General features: G+C 50.5%; 1 protein-coding gene and 1 long non-coding RNA gene across 2 annotated transcripts in view; both read right to left on the reverse strand.

The window, feature by feature from the left end:
* Nucleotides 1-10,416, reverse strand: part of LOC128270605 (uncharacterized transmembrane protein DDB_G0289901) — a 72,225-nt gene extending 61,809 nt beyond the window's left edge. The window contains exon 1 of the mRNA XM_053008015.1: nt 10,289-10,416. Within this exon, the coding sequence (XP_052863975.1) occupies nt 10,289-10,346 (58 nt within the window). The 5' untranslated portion in view covers nt 10,347-10,416. The remainder of the gene's footprint in view (nt 1-10,288) is intronic.
* Nucleotides 10,417-13,888: 3,472 nt separating this feature from the next.
* Nucleotides 13,889-14,234, reverse strand: LOC128274499 (uncharacterized). The gene is made up of 3 exons (XR_008269307.1): nt 14,178-14,234; nt 14,054-14,108; nt 13,889-13,986 (listed from the first exon to the last, which is right to left on the reverse strand). It is a non-coding gene; the product is annotated as an uncharacterized LOC128274499 (long non-coding RNA).
* Nucleotides 14,235-17,788: the final 3,554 nt, after the last annotated feature.

Raw genomic sequence — 17,788 nt, forward strand, 5'->3', positions numbered from 1 at the left:
GTCACTTCATTATTTGTTTACAATCCATTTAGTATCGACGTGTCACGATATTTTTTACAATGGAAAAAAATCAAGTATCGTGGAATGATTGAATTTTCTATTTTTGGATGGGAAGCAAAGGAACATTTTAAACGAATGCTGAAAGTGTATACGGACTCTTGGCCTTCAATTAGTACAGTAGAAGGATGGGTTGCTGAATTTAAACGCGATCCTATAAGCCTTAAAAACGATCAATGTCAAGGACGTCCAAAAACAGCAACAAGAGGCTAAAAAGTGGTGTGAACCTGGTTCTTCGCCTCCGAAACGAATTCTTATCCAAAAATCTGTCAAAATTTTTTGGGATGCGGAAGGAATTTGGTGGATTACTTGCAAACTGGTAAAACAGTAAATTCTAATTATTATTGTGACCTTTTGCACCAATTGAAGAAGAAAACTCGTGAAACAAGACCCGGTTTGCAGAAAAAAAGAATTCTTTTTCATCAGGACTATCAAGAAAAATCAAGACATGGTCACAAGAGCATGTGACATTTGTTGGAGTGTTCACCAGTTTTGGTCCCTAGCGACTTCCATCTGTTTCCAGACCTAAGACCACAGTTTTTCATCAAACGACGTGGTCATGACAGCTGTGGAAGCGTCTGTTGCAGGCCTTCCAGATTCTTACTTCAAGGATGCATAAATTGGAATCTCGCTGGAACAAGTGTAACTGATGTTCAGGCAGACTATACAAAACTCTGTGAAGTTGTATTAGTGACAAGATGACAGATCGATCCGCGAGTTGGCGAGTTCTTTGCGATCTGCGGGAGTATTCTCAGCGAATGGAGCACTACAAACACTAGCCGGACGCTGACCGGGTCTGGTTGGGGTTTACCACGCCACGTTTCGGCATTCGGCACAACAAAACAACAGAAAAGCAAACCCGCAGCCTTCCGCAACTATTCCGCGGTGTGGGTACAAGTAAAAAATGAAAGTAAAGCAAACCCGCCATATTCCGGCCCCGGGAAGCCCACGGAGAGCAGTACAGTTATATCCGAACCGCATCGGAACGGCTAATTTCCTAATACGAGCGAAACAATTTAATTATAAAATTAAGCTGCGCGCGCATTCGGGGCTCTGTTTTGAGCGCCTTTTCTTCGCCTTCGTCTTCGCGGTCGTCGGTGTTCGGTGTTTGTGTACTCTCGACACTTCTGCCGCGGTGGAGCGCGGTCTCTTCTTACGCGGTCTCCGCCGCAAAGCCGCATCTCGAACGGTGCCGACTCATTTCCCCGACACTAACCTGACGCGGCCTGTTTGTGTGTTTGGGGCGGCCAAATTGTTCGATTGGTTCGTATTGTTTTCTTCAATTTACGTCACGGAGACCATGGAGCTCCACCAGGATGGACTGGTTTCGTGTCTGTGGGGCTATTAACTCTTCTCCAGACAGCTGTCATCGAATGGGACTCGGTCGATATGGGAGAAGACCTTCCGTAGACTTGATCTGCAAAAGCTGATTCAAGGATACTCACTCGAAGACCCTTCAACAAAAGTTCATTGGCAAGCAGCGTCGGGAATCGGAACCAAGTGAGTCGATCTCACCTGTTTGACACGAAGCTTCGGACGCTGTCACCTGAACCAACCCAGTCTCGGCACGGGCTGCTGTTGCAATCCAGATCACTTTCATTCACATTCACCGCTACCCGTGAGGCGTGCTGTATTTTTAACCTCCCGAGACCCAACGGCGAAAGGACACTTTCCAAGACCTTACGAAACAATCTCCGACCGCCGGCCGGCCACCGGACAGATCAAGATTTGGGCCGATCAGAAGGAATCTTCAGAAGACCGGCCCGGCTACCCGGCCATCGCAGCTTTGGGTCGGGGTTCCTTTCTCTTCCCGGCGGCGGCTTCCCTTCTCGAAGCTTACGAAACGTGTCATTCCGGTCACCCGGGCCCAACCGGCCGATCCGTATCCTGCGCCCCGGCGCATCCTCTATCATCCAAAGAGGAGTGCATTTAGCACCGGGTGCAATCATTACACGACTCTCTCTCTCTCTCTCTGACCCCGACCGGTATGTACGTGTGTGCAAGTGAACGAGTTGTCCGTGGGGCGGGTCTGTGTTCCCCTCTACCGCCTCCCGGCCATGAAATGTCGCTGTCAGGACATTCGAAAGGCGCCTCGGCCCAAGGGAACCGCATGATTTGGCGTATTTGCCCACGGTAGGGAAAAGTAGATTCACGGAAAAAATCTCCCCCCTGCCCGCTGACCACGCCACCCTTCCGTCAGCCCGAGCACACACCCGAGCCCTTCTCTTGGGGCGCGTTCTTCCCCGAGTCGGCGATCGTCACCCGCAGGGGGATCCCGTTCACCCGGGAGCGCACGTTCCTTTCTCTTCTTCGGTGGGCGGCGGCACCGGCATCCACCTGCCACACCGGGAGGAGGACCGCGATCGCAAGGTGGTACCAAAAAACCTGAGGTCCCTCCAGGTCGGGAACTCCCGATTTCCAGGGAGCTCCCGCAAGAGCCGAAAGGTGTCCTCTGCCGCGGTGCGCACTCGTCGCCTACGCCTACGTAACCTCACTCCGACCTCACTCCGAATGAAGCAGTAAAGAGACACAATTTATTGTGGTCAGAGATCCATTTTGTTACGCCGAACAGAGAGCGTTGCCAGTTATGCGAAAGTCTGCAGGCCGCACTGATCGCCCCGATCGAGTTTTGCTCCATTTTGCCCCATTTTGTCCAACCTTTTCACGCGCGCTGGCTCTGGTGGTCGGCCGTATTTTCGGCCCGTTTACTTTCGGGAACTGGCGCACTCGCGAAAAGGATGCACCTTTCACCGCGTCCGCGGCCCGGCTCGGCCCGGTTACTATCATCCGATGCATTCAGGTGCAGGCGGCACTGCTTCACTCACAGCTATATTTGTGCTTCTTGGGTTTCGTTTCATCATTGATGAAACTGTAACAGAAGGGGAGCCCCCCAGTTCCGCCGGTCGCATTTTAATGCTCCTTCATTAAACCAGAAACCAGGCGGGTCGCTCTCGGGTCGGTCTCGGGTGTTCCTTTCACTCCCAGCGGCACGTGTGGCGCGCATTTAGGTGAAAGAACTTCGGCGCCACCGTGTACCTGCAGGAGATACGTTCTTCGCGGGCATCATTCTGAGGTCCGTGTGGCCGTTGATTGAGACGTCCAAGGCACCCCTGGAGACTTCGCCCGCATTATTTTGAGCCAAAAAAGGTCACCTTTGACACTTTTCGCCAACTGCAAGATCCCAAGATTGACTCCCGGGGGTGCGGCAAGGACTTCTGCTTTGACGGACAAAACTCGCGGCGCCATCATCGCAGGGTGGTGTGTCATAAAACTGATTGCCACAATCATGACACACGACACACACACACACACACACAAGGACCGGCAATTAATCAGTCAATTTGCAAACCATACCGGAGTTATAATTTAATATCTTCCAGCACAGGACACCCGCCAGGCAACTCTCCTGGCGGTCCTTTCGTTTCCTGCGGGCGGCGACGGCGGCGAAGACCAACGGCCGAGGACACAAGGATGTCGCGAGCGGGGTGCGCTGGACAACATTCACTTTTGCCCTTCGCCCGATTGACGTAACCCTCGCCCGGGGTCCAGAAGAAAAATAAAAGGAATCTCACGAACCCCCGCTCGGTCGCCTCGCCAGGCACGGAAGGACAGCCCAGAAAGGGACCTCTCTGGTGGGTGCTTTCTTGAGCCACACTCCCTTGCCGGTCCCCTGCCTTTCTGTGGAGTCTGGTGCCGTTCTTCGCGAACATGATCCAGATCCAGACGTTCGAGTCGAAAGTCCGACGACGACGACGACCCCAAATCCGAGATCGATCCCCGGTTCGCCCGCGGTGCGTAAAACCATAAAATCTCTCTGTCTTTCATATGCATATCACTCCGGGGAGGGGTTCGTCGTAAAACGTTCTTTCCCCTCCCGGCCACCCCCCGCAAGCCATCGTTTGCCGTAATGGCGAACAAATCCTTCCCAAGCCTGCCCCTGGGTGTGTCGCCCCGAAAATTAAATGGAACCGGTACTCCGGCAGGGGCCGTGCCGGATTAACAGCCCAATTTTGCCTATGGTCATTATATTAAGATGACCTTTTCCGACGAACCGGACCCCGAACGGATCGAGCGGTCGAAATGCGGTTCTGGTTCTAATTTTAACATCTCCGGCGCGGCAATCAAGATGCGTGGAGCTTTCGCTCGCCAGCTTTGTGTGTGAGAACTCAACACACACACACACACACATACGGGGGGCATAAAACGGGGCCCAACAAGCACGGTCCCTGAAGGCCCCAGGAGGAGATACTCCGCTTCGAAATGAACACATTAAAATCGTCATCGAATACAACGCATATTTGGAACACAGAAAGAGAGACAGCCAGAGAGAGAGAGGGAGAGGGGCGGCAGACCCAAATTAGGCTTGCCGGGATCCGCCGTCAGAATCGGTTCTGGGCATCGGCCCAGGAGGCGATCGCGCGGTGAGCCGTGATTTTATTGCTTCACTTTACGTTCGAACTTGTTTGTCGCCGTTTGTGTTTGGTGCGGCGGCCCAATCATCGCTGGCCCGAGGATGCCCGGTCCCGGGTGTGATCCTGCCCCGCCAACCAGCCAGCCAGCCAGCCGGCCGGCCGACCAACAACAACAACAACACAACAACCCGGTTGATGCTGCTGAGATAAAGCCTGATTCTTGTTTTATGATCGCTTATTATTTCTGACGAGTTTTGTGTTCGCGCGCGCTCTGCTCTCGTTTCTCGATCGCCTCGAAGCCTCCGATAAAACGGTTGTTCGCAGCACCACCACCACCACCACCATCCCCCCAACATGCTTCTGGTCCCCCCCCCCTCGGTCTCTCTCTCTCTCGGTCTCTGTCACGCACGCGGTCGCGTATTTAGGAAGAAAGTTTGATTGTGGTGCGTTTTTATGGAGGCCCGCGGAAAAACGGAATCGGAATTATCCACCCGAATGTCCGCCCTGCCGCGGGCCAATCACGCACCAATCCACCTGACCACACCGCCGCCGTGGCCGCCTTGACCGCCGTGGGACACAAATGTCGATCCGTCGTCGGTTCATGTCGGTCGGTCGCGGGACAAATAAACGGTCCAACGGGATCCGCGGGATCCAATCAGTGGCAGAGTGAAAAGATATTTTTATGGTGAACCAGATATGCTTAGCCGTGCTTTGGGGACATCGTGCCACGAGAGACAAATCCAATCGGGCTCGATTGGGGCTCGATTCGTGCCGTCCAATGAGACGAAGATTAGCGCGCCGTCGATCTGTTGGTTGGAATCGGTTCCGTTCGTTCCCAGGTTGCGCAGGGTTTTTTTTCGGGAGCACGATACAGTTATCCAGAAGCATCTTAATGCCGAGATTACAATAGGCTTTAATTTCAGGCGTTCACGAAAGCCAAAGCCGTTGGGTTGAAGAAATGGTCCGAACACCGCGCCATCACGGACACCGAACGGAGGAACGCAGCTGCTCGACTGTGAAATTAATGTTTTCGGAGCATGAAATGTCGAATCAATTACAAGCACAACCTGCATTCTAATAAGCGGCGGGTCCGTGGTGATCCCCGGCTCGGCTCCGGGGATGACAATGCAACGTGTTAAACGTGTCTGTAACGTTCTTTGAGTGGGATTGACCAGACGCTCACAGTAAAACCTTTGCTTTCGAAAGCATAATACAAAAATCATCACAATTAATCCAGTTTAAAGTTGGACATCTTCACAAGTGAAGTCGTCGGCACCTGAACGTATGTAGAGAACCTGAACCTTTAACAGCCTTCAAATTCCAGACGTCTTCAAAAATTTTAATTAGCGACCCAGATCTTGGTTGATTTTCCATCGATCACCTCAGCATAAAGACTTTGTGGCAACGTTGTCAACCCAAGTAAATAAGTGGTACGCCCGGAACTCGGATTCGGGTGGACTCAATTCAGTACACAACGGTACACCGCTATGGCGTAGCGAACACTATAGCGCAAAATTGATTCAACCCGGTTCGATAAAAGTAATTCGTTCAGGAGTAGAGTATTTGACACATTTAACGTCATCAGAATGCAACTTATAGAGTGAAGCTAGATGAGTGCAATGAGTGGTTGAAACGGTAAGCGACTAAAATTCCGTTGAATTCCATTATAAACCTAGACAACAACTTTCGCCAGGCTTCAAGATAAATTGGATTGGATCTTAGGAAGTCGCAAAAATGTTTCCTGGTATATTCAAAACCATCTGTAAAATATGGAATTTCCGAAAATGGAAGGGTTTTTTCAATGTTAAGGTATCTAATGTTCATTTGAACCGTTCTAAAAGGACCTGTCAGCTTCTTTGCGCAGAAACAAACAAGAGCCATTCAAGAGTTAGCTAGTAGCTAGGAAACAAATCCGAACGCACTAGCTTTTCCTTTCGATTTACTATTAAAAGATAACATAGTACATTACATCATACGTACAATAAATAATTTGCTAAATGCAAATCATAAGTTTGCTTACGATTGTATTAGGCCAAATGTGTTTCATTAGCTTTAAATAAACACGTGAACCCATCACAAAAGCAGTTCAGGCTCTCTAATCCCCTCGCTACTATCAAGGGATTGCACCAAGGGGACGGCCTATTTTGGCTTCTCTTCAACATCGCGTTGGACTCTGGAGTGGAAACCTGGGGGAGACCATCCACTTCAAGTCTAGCCTGATTACATAAACGTTCTAAACGTACATAAACGTTCTCTCCGATGTACCTCAGCCCTACATAGGGATTGAGCAAGCTGCGGACAATCTCAGTTTTAGGTCAAAGGATATCTCAAACAATAACATAATTGCGAAGATTCGAGCTAGGTTGCTGCCAGCCAAAAGGTCATTCTACAATCTGAAGAAACTATTTCGCTTACAGCTCGTGTCGAGTCGGTTGAAGCTGAGGTTATACAGAACTTTCGTAATCGCAATACTCATATGCGTATCTGAGACATGAAGTATGTCCAAAACTGACGAAACCCTCTTGTACGCTTCCTAGAGGAAGAACCTCAGATTGATTTTTAGTCATGTCATGAAAGTAGTGAATTGCGAACCAGCCCGCAAAGTCTCCTTAGGCCGTCCAGATGGAGCGACAGAATAATCATGAACGTTTGCTATTACTTCCAAAACTCAGCTTTGGGTACCAAATAAAAGCTTACTAATGAGAACAAGCAGAGAAGGAAAAGCAGATGCTTCACCACCAATACAGTTAGCCCCAAGTGGCAGGAGGTCGAATGTTTGCTATTGGCAAAGGTTGCGAATTCCCAAATTAGAGGGTCAGCACCTTCCCAAAATGTAGTTCAAATTTGTCCTAATTAGCCATCAATTAAAGTGAATATAAAAGCAAATAGTTGTTTCGAACGTTGCGACCCACCTAAAACGACGACCCATTGGCACTCTCGATCCCAGCAGTGAAACATCACACCGAAGCTCGCGTCGCATCGTGAGGATCAAACGCAGTGATGGCAACAGTAGCAGCGCAGCGACTAGTTGATTCTCGTGAGACCCACTCACCCAGCAGGACCTCGACCGGCGGAATTAGCGAACGGCAGACAGAAACGGCCAAAGTTCACCCATTCGCCCGGCGACGGATCCCCCGTCGGTCGACATTCGTCGAGTTGGTGCAAATTTTTGGGATCTTCCCAACCCGGACGGTAGACGTGGGCCAGCCAGCCAGCAACATCCACACGAAAAGGTTGCCGCGATCGTCGCGGCGGCGTGCGGTGAGTAATTGTAATTGCCTTCGCGAATCGTGACCCATGGCTCCGCCAAGAACCGGCCAACCGGGGCCGACCGGGGTTAACTCGAGGGAGCACCGTTGTTAAAAGTGTGTGATGCTTCTCCTTTGCTGCGCGCATAAACCAGCGCAGCAGCAGCCGCCAACGGAACGGTGCCGGGCACACGCAAACACGATCCAAATGTCAATAAATGTGACCTGACCGTACATCAAACGGCAAAACGGACCGAACGCATCGGAACCGGGCTGCTGCTGCTGCTGCCGATGATGGGGTGATCCAGTGCAAAAAGCTGCTCCCATCGCCAGGTTCACTCCAAGAGATTCCCAGAATTAGCCACTATTTTATTATTAGTGTCGAACTTTGAATGAGCCCCAAAACGTGTTTGATCGAGCTCCCCGTGAACTATCAATGGGCAGCATCTCTGCCCCACGCAACGGCCGGCGGCCAGACAGTTCTCTAAATAGCAACATCCAGCCAAACACGCACTTGATACGCTCAGTCGAATCCGCGTGGCGAATAAATTCCGCGAATCGCACAGCTCGCGATGTCCCCGAAAAGCGTACCGTTTATGCAAATGCGCCCAGTTCGCTCGCCCGGCGGCTCGACCTTAGCCCGATGGAAATCTTCACACCATTTGAATGCGACGAGGCCAAAATGTCACAACCAACTAATGTGCCTAACACGCCCGCGCCACACATATCTGGCTTCTTGTTGTTGGTCTCTGTCGGTGGTGTCTTTAAAACAGTTCCTTATCGAATGCTAGGTGTCAACAATTAGCGGCGCGATGTGGCCCTGTGGCTTCCTGGAAACAAAATTTAATTTCGGGTTCAAATCCCGTCGGACGTCACAGTTTTCCTGGCACACAGCTGACCGTTTCCAATTCCCGGCCTCCCGGTTCAGAATGGCAGGGAGGCGGGGCCCGGTGGCTTAAGCCCACCACAGCGTAACATCCTGGCACGCTTCGGTGCAGTACCGGCAGGAAGGACGGAACCAAATCGGAACATTCCGCCGAAGCGAAGCATAATTAAATTGTGTCGGGACGGTGGCGCCGCTACGCTAAAGTAGCTACGACCGTGCGATGCGCGATTGATTTTTGGTGTAATGTTTCGTTCCGACCGCGGCCCACGTTTCGTTTGTTCCACGAAATTTACCAATTACGCCACGCCGCCGCCCGACGGTGACCGACGACCTGTGGGATTCCGTTTCGTGGCGCTGCGTCGATTAGACGATGCCGCGTGTTACGGAGGCTTCCGGACGGACTTTGTGGTGCCGTCAGAAAGTGGTCACCGACCGACCGTCAGCAGGATCTTCGGGCAACGGGATTCAATTTCCCGTTAATTGCTAGGAAGGATTAGTGGTGAAAGCTTTCACGGTGTAATTGTTCTTTGGAGCACAACACTTGGTACGACATTGTAGTAATGGAGAATTCGGTTTCAGGTATGAACTTCACACAACAGCTGGAAAAGAATGTCCGCCGGAACACATCCCTTTTAAATGTCACCACCATCAACAGCAGGGCTTGTGAAGCCAAAGTTTTCATATCATTATAGGACTTTGAACTAGTTCATGCGGTTTTTACTCAACAATTATGGCCTAACTACAACAACAAAACATATGACTATTTTAATTAAAGTCCGATATTCTCTCAACTTTCAGGTAGTTCCCAGATTCCGTGTCGATAGAAAATCAGTTTATTATGACCATTGTGGTTGCTTTATGGCCTAGCTTACTTCAAAAGCATTAATTTTTGTCGAAGGCGTTTTGAAAGCTCACAGTAGACCACACCTTTCATATTTCACCATTTGGCCAGCATAAGCTTTGTACAGTGAATATTTCACTTTGGTGGCGAAGGAGTTGGTTCACCAGGCTGTATCCAGACCTTTTTGCGTTTATGATTCTCAGAAAGAGCATGTTCAGCATAAGCAACCCTTCAAATACTATGACTTTCGGTAGCACTTTTCTCCATATTGAAGTAATGAAGGAGCACTTCCCGCGAAAACATTTTATCAGGAACAAAACTCGACTTTTTCAGCTGCTTAACAAAGGGTGTTGTTTACACGTAAACAAAACAACTTATACTGCGTAATGACAGTAGCTGTCAAACGCATTTTTCATAAAAACAAAATTTGCGACATTCAGTGCGTAATGTCATCTATTGTAAAATCGCATGAATTCAAGGTTCTAATATGTTTCGAATGGCCCAACAAAGTCCCTAGAGTCTCTAGAGGCTTTGTTTCCACGAGCCATGATTAGATTCGATTAGAGTAAATCCTCTGTTGAACGCCATAGCGATCAACACCCTCCATGAGTATCGCCATCATCAACAGCGCATCAACCTTAACCCTAAGCCTAACCCATAACATAACAGAGGCTTGAAAGTTACTTCGAGCATGTTGGGATAGCTTAACCCCTGCTGATAGAGTAGTCGGTAACGCTGGTCGTCCAGTCCGGCGTATAGAACCTTTCCGTTCAAGTCTTCCCATGGAATATTACGCAAAATCTGTTTACGCCACAGCACAGCGCAGGTTTTTATCGGCACTCACCTGAGTAACACCATGCAGGCCATACGACGGATGTTTCCGAAGTGTCCACTTCCCTCATGATATCACCACCGATGGCGATAGCGATCACTCATTGCCCCGACGCCCGCGATTGACAATCTTCTTCTCCCGATTGGACACCACCACACTTCGTCCCTCGAGCCCTGCTCCGAGTTTCTCGCGAAGGCGCGAACCTCGCACGTCTGCTGCAACGGATGTAGATAACGGCACGGTGGCACTTCACCACCACCACACCAGACACACGGCGGGTAACACGCGCGCTCCGGTTCTCGGGAGACACACACAGAAAGTGGTTCACGGCGCAACACACGGCAACCCGTGATATATCACACACCGAGGCCACTCGGACGAACACGAACACACTCCGTCACTGGCAAGAACCACACCTCTACTGTCCACTGGCTGGCTACGTGACACTTGTTCACAAACGTCACCGACGGCACATCGAGCAGAGGTTCATTACTCACTCACTCACTGCCTGGAAGCAGCTCTAGGTTCGCCCGGTCTTAGTTTCGATCCCCAGACCCGCGTTCCGATGACCGTGATTTCGACCTAAACGTCACGGTTCTTCAACTTCTTCAGCTCGAGACGCGCACGCGGAAATCCTTGGATCCAGTCCGTGGAAACACTTGTGGATCGCTCGTGGCCACTACTACCGGTGTTAGCCTACGTCTGGCACTGTGTTCGTTGTTAGCGGCGGCCGACTACGACGACAACCTTAGCGATCACACCTTCCATAAATTAACAGCCCGGCCGCCGCCCTGCCCTCCTTGCCCCCCCCCCGGGCAAAGGCAACGACGCGACGACCCGGGCCAACTTTGTCCCCTCGACCGACGATCTTCCCGTAGGGGGGGTTCTAGGGGCGCGTGCGGCGCGGGCAGCACGCGGAGGGTCGTCGCCGGTCAGATCGCTGGGATCGATGGTGCCCCCGCTCCATTCCCGCCTCCCCTCCGTTGGTGTTTGTCCACCGCACACTTTGACCGCGGCGTAGGTCGTGAGAGTCATCTTCGTCGTCGTCGTCGTCGTCGTCGTTGTCGTCTTCGGTTTTGTCCACCTCATCGTCACCTTCCGTCGTCATCGGCCATTCGAATCGCGTCCCGGTCCCGACCCCCACCGGGGGCCCCACCCGGCCCAGATACATACACTTTACGAGGCGGCCACCACTAACCCATGCGCACACCGGCAGACGCACACCACTTCCGCACGATGGTGCCACGTGTTTTATGGGTGTTGGTAAGTCGCAGAGAACGCCGCTCGCGCCGCGTTCTGCGCAGTTCTGCTGAGCGCGTGGAGAGCAGTCCGGCCCGGTGCGGTCACCAAAGTCACCTGGGCGGGGGGTTCACAACTTGACTCTGTTGACTCATGAACTTTTCCCTCTCGCCCGCCCCGTGACACCGCTGCCGGCCTTCCGTGCTCTGTGTGCTGCGTACCTTTCTTTAGGGGAGTAGTGATTTAGCACGCCTTACCCAGACGCCGATATTTTGGTATTGTGTCGTCTCGTTAGGTTTTCGAGCAGCCGAAAGCCAAGCAGAACCCTCCACACATCCGGTACACTGCGGATAGTCATCGACGACCATTGGCCATTGCGATTATCGACGCTGTCTGCGGTTCCAGTTGACGCAGAAAAGCCAGTGTTTGTTGTGTGAACGGTTGCATTGGCTTGGTTCGTGGTTGTTATCTTGTGTCCTGTCTGCAATTTGCAACACTTTCTCCGGCGACCTTGAGGTGAAAACTGTTAAGCCCAGAGGATCACCGCCGAAGATCATGCCTAGGTGAAAATAATATTAAAAGTCACACCATGACACAACACAGTGACACTGAAATTACAGGTCATTATAGGTCCGACACGATCGGCTTCGTAGACCGAAAAAATGAGACTCGTGTGGCTTTCTTAGTGCCGGCGGTTCACCGCAATCTTCGGTACTGGGGTCTGTAACAGAGACAACCGTTAATCTCTGTATGTTGCTTACTGTAACGTTGTGCTTATACGGGGGAATCGAACCCAGCGGCCAGCTGCATGTGAACGGCTCCGTGTTGTACTTTTAAATCAATAACACCAGGCCTAAGCCTATGAACGTTGATTGTGTAAACAGATGGCTCTAGCTGTGAATTTGGTCCTCCAAATGAGACTTTTTTGGCAACAGCGCCTTGTTTTGACCTCAGCCAAATGATTTCAGGTCGAAACAAAATAGATTTAAGTTTGCAACTTTCGTAGCCTCGATAATAAAAATACAGTTTTATGGTTTGTAATATAATTCAGTACACTCTATTATTCAGCATGGTACTAAATCTCTTTCAGTCATTTGATGATTTTCCAATACGATATCCTGTATTTTTTCTTCGATTTCAGGTGTTGTGTCTGTTTTTGGGGCATCTTCGACGTGGATCGTCTTGAAGGCTTGTACGACCACGTTTAAATTCAGAAACCACCGTTTTAATGGAATAATTAACTGTGAAGAATCCTTATACACTTAAATGTAAAGAGTCCAACATTCGTTCATAGATTTACTTTGCTTTTAACCTTAACAAAAATGCACGATATTTGATTTGTGACACTTCGATACTAAATTTTTCCGGTATTTTTTTAAGTCAGCTAATTTTTTACATCTTTTTTTTTGTCAACTAGGCTCCGCTGCCCATTGTCAAACATATACTAAAAAAATAAATAAATAAATAAATAAATGGCTTGTAAAAAAATAATTAAGCGATCGGTTGAAATGAAACCCGAGGCTACGAATTTATTGAACAGCCCAGTATCTTTGAAGAGCCTCAACCATGCCGACTCTTGTGCCTGAAAATAACGTTTGCTGGGATCATTGCTTTTCTGCTCTTGCTGAAGAAAACAGGTACAAGATCGCATCAAATGCTTGTCGAAGCTTACGGTGATCATACCTTTGGAAGATCGCAGTGCTTTGAGTGGTTAAAAAAATTAAAACATGGCGATTTTGACTTAACAAGCAAAGAGCGACGGAGGACTCCAAATAAGGTCCGGGGACGCACAAGAACTTTTGGACGCAAATTACACGCAAACGCCACAACAACTCGCGGATCAGCTACATGTGTCCAAACAACTTCTTGTCACTTCTTGACTTTAATATGTACAAACGTTTCATCCATGTTACTGTTTAATTTTTGTATTCGTGTATGTTTCCCTTTTAAGCATCGGCTACCCAGTGAACAATTTTGAGTGCCCGAGCCGAAAGTTCACAGTTACGTTGAAAGTTCGGAGACAATCCTATGTATATTTTCTTCGCCAAATCGTTCTCGACTTTGTCCGAACTTTGAAATGGCGCAACGAGCGACTGTCAGTTTAAATTCTCTCGCGCGTGCCCCTTGTCGTCTCCCTCTCTCATATGTGCCCTCTCCCTCTTTCTTTCTCTCGTATCCCCTGTCGGTTCCCGAAGTAAAAATGCAGGGGTTCGTTTTCGGTTTCGTTTTCGGTTTATTTTCGGTTTTTTTTTTGTCTCTTTCGCTCACTCGTCTATTTCACGGTTTCACTTCCCTACCTATTCGTGCATTCCTGGCGCTATGCAGCGTTGGCTGTGTGTGAGGTCTGCGTTGGTGGCGGTATAGAGGCATCCCGTCGAACACATTGTTCCGCGTACACACATTGTCGGTGGGTCCAGCCGGGTTTATGTTTGTGCGTAGATTATTTCACGCGTGGTCTTCGATGCATTTCTCTAAGGAAGAGAAGAAATTAAATTGTTGTTAGATTGTTTGCATTGCAATCCTGTCATTTTTTCTTACCTTTTCCACAAACTGACGAGACAACTGACGAGACACAGTTGTGACACAGTTGACACTGAAACGAGCAAAGTGAAAACTTTTGAACATTATTTCGCTGTCACTGAACACTGTCCAATAAACTTACCTGTATTATTTTATCAGGATCAAACATGATGGTACGAGATGCACTTGCACTTGGAACATTGACACTTAGAAAATACAGAGGCAAGATTGACAGAAAATTCAACTAAGTCCTAACCGAACAAAAGTAAGAACTGACTGTCGTCGGTGGTCCCGCAGAATTTCTTCGCTACCCTTCCTACCTACCTGACCATGCACTCGCTTGCATTTCCGAATGCCGGCGCACACTCGCTTCGTTTCTCGGCCCTTCCTCCCTTCCCTCTCCGGGTAATGAAACCCACAAGCTCGCGTTCGTATTGCCTCTCGGCTCTGGCACCCTTCCTCTCCAGGTAATTCAAACCCACAAGCTCGCGCGTGAAACTCCCTCCTCTCGTGGTTTCCTCCGCTCTTTTCCGCCGCTGCCCACGAGCGGACCCTCACGAGCCCGCCTGCCCGTCTTCTCTTCCTCGTCGCAGGCAGAGGGGGTTCGGTTTCAGCCTTCCTCATCCCTTCCTCAGGCGGAGGGGTACCTCGGCACTCAAAATTGTTCACTGGGTACCAGCTTCTGCGTTCGTTTCTGTTTCTGTTTAGTTTAGTTTTTATTCTGTTTAGTTTTAGTGTTAAAAATATATTCAACTGATTAATGATCTGTTTGAAGAATACCAAGGTGCACAATAAATGGAAAGATTGTACATCGCGGGGAAAACACTTTGGAGGATTCACTCCAAACAGTGACAGCCTTAAGCGAGTGTGTAGTAGTCGGAACACTCGACCCTGGTTTCTTCTTCTGTTGTCTGAGTTCTACTTCTGGGAGTTCGTTTCCGTGAGCCACAAAACCGGAAAGCGCCCCTTGTTGGTTCGCGAAACAACGCGATTCTGTGTTATATAAACATTAACCGAGTGCCTTTGCCTAGTACGCGAATCGATCCGGATAGATCGAGAAACCCAAGTGCCAACCCAAAGCCAAGTACACGATCGCCCTAGTCGTCCATGCGGTGTCACTTTGGCCCAGCATAAGCAAAACACGCGGATCACCGAGAAATATTGATGAGGTAGATTCGCATTCTTCTAAACCTAAGTCCTACGCCCCCCCGGGGGCCACACTCATCTCGACTTCTCGTCGGGAGCGTCTGAGTTGGCTGACAGTTTGTTTATTTCGCCCCGTTCTGTCGCCCCGGACACACCGGAAGTACGATCTGGAAGCACGACGAAGTTCAAAAACCAGACCACCACCCGGGGCAGGAGGGGGGGTTGGTCGGATCGCGCTACGGTGACCACCGTCGCCGCCGCCGTCAGAGTCGCCTAACATTTACGGCCCCCTCTATTAATGGTTTGACATTTGCGCGGTAGTTCAAACTCAAGAATGTCAAACCCCGGCGGCCCGGCCAAACGCCCGGCCGGGGGGGGCGGCGCGGGGGTAAGGCCACGGTTAAAGATCGTTTTCGCCCCCCTCCACTCCGAGTAGTACCCTCCCAGGCACAGAACATTAGAACTTGCGCGACCGACGACCGAATGGAAAAGAATGCTGACAGGGCGCACCACCACCACCACGACCACCAGGGAACTCTCCGTGCGTGTGTGTGTGTGTGTGCTGGCCCACAATCGCCCACAGTGCACGGCGGCGGCGGCATTACCGCCGCACAAAGATCGATTGGCACCGCACGAGAGAGAGAACCGCGGCGCGGGAGAATCAGCTGAACAACGGCGGAAACGGCGGTGTGATCGTGAACTGCGGCAAATGGCACACAACACTTGCGCGCGCGCGCGTGTCGCCGGTTCCTGGTGCCCCGTTCTGACCGCACCCCCCCCCCCATCCCTCCCGACGACCGATGCGGGGAGTAATAATTGTCATTAGAAATATTTCAAACTCATAAATAAAACCGGAGCACCCGGCGACGACGACGACGATGATCGTCAACACGGAGTGGAGCTTGCGGTCCCTTTTGCGCTCTCTCTTTCCCCGTGGTCCCCTCTCTGTCTCTCTTCAAGCTAATCAAGTCCGTGGGGACCGTAGGGTGGAAAAAGGGGGACTAGCATGAATCACGAAAGGTCACGTCACGGTGAGCTCCCCCTCAGAGGGGGACGTGCCATAGCAACCACCGCAGATGATGATGATGGGTGGCCACACGGGGTGTTTTGGGGTGGTTCTGACCCCTCTGATGGGCGGCTTGTTCTCAACTCTCACCTCTCTCCGTGCGATGTGATGTGGCCACACACGTGTTTGTGAGTGAATCAGGCTGCACCGTGACAGCGGCTTCTGTCACCGGTTGTGTCACTATCGGGCCCCGGGAAGGCCAAACAGATAACAGAGATGGGCCTCCGGACACCACACTCTCTTGCACTACGCCCCTAGGAGCTCCTTATCGGGCCACTTGACACCCGGACCCGGCACACGACACGTGCAACTGACCGCCGGGGGCCTAATCCCAGATGTCAATCGATTGAAATTTCTTTTTCCTCCCTCTTTATTTCCGTCTCGCTTCTCCACTCCTTAGAACCGCTTAGGATATCGTGACACACACTATCCTTCTCTCTACCTCTCTCTGTGTCGCACTCTACACCTCTTACACGCAAAGGTCAAAACAAATCATCACACGCACGCCAAATGGGATCGGGATCCAACACACGAGAAGAGAACATTTCACAAACACGTCACGTCACGACGAATAGCATTATCATCCGCGCCGTGGCCCCCCACCGGGGGAGGCAACCCTTTTTCGACGATGCGCAACGCAAACGCTAACCCTAACACCGCGGACACACCGACGACGACCGACTCCGTCCGTCACTCGTTAACCACCAAAGCAAAACTGATTCACTTGCCGCGACGGAAACGGTCACGAAGCGGCGCGCGCGGTGGTTGCCTTTGTTTTTCTCCGCGTTCCGCGCGTTGTTTCCTCTTTTTTTCCTCTGCCTCTCTCTCTCTCTTGCTGAGGCGGTTGGTGGCGGCGGCGCGTACACCTTGCACACGGAGGAGGTTGCACACACTTTTTTCTCTCATCGCCGCTCTACCGACCCGCGGATCACCTTCTCTTCCGGGGGGCGGGCTCTCTCACCGTGAGAGAGCTCTCTCGATCGCGCAAGATCGCGCCGGAGAATGATTAGGGATCGCGCTTTCCATCTCCCTCACACACCGCGTTGCTCAGAAGGAGCTTAGAACATTTGCTGGCGGCGCGGCGGCGTTCAACTCTTTCTCTTTGCTTTCCCTCTCTCTCTCACGCTGATCTGATCGGAAAATGATGCTCAAACACACTGCCTGCCACTGGCCGCAATTTATGCCGCAATATCATCACCTCGTAATAACTGTTTACTGCCGGTGCCGGCGCGATCCTTAACCACACGCACAACACGATCCTGGTGGTGGAGTGGTGGCGATTCATTCATACCTAGGGGTTTCCGGTTTTCGTTCTATCGTATGGTCTGTTTTTAGCACAACCCTTGCCAAATAATTGGTTAATTTAATAAAATAATAATCCACCAGACGCTTGTGACGGTGTGTTCATTGAGCCGCAATTCATCTATTTTGGAGTTACTTGAAACATAATAAATTAATCGAATATTTACTAATAATATGTATCATAAAAGGCAATTTATGTTCGGCCTTGTCTGGTTTGTTGACAATTACTCGTGATGATG

This window comes from Anopheles cruzii, chromosome 3 (assembly GCF_943734635.1).
Source record: "Anopheles cruzii chromosome 3, idAnoCruzAS_RS32_06, whole genome shotgun sequence".
Lineage (NCBI taxonomy): Eukaryota > Metazoa > Arthropoda > Insecta > Diptera > Culicidae > Anopheles > Anopheles cruzii.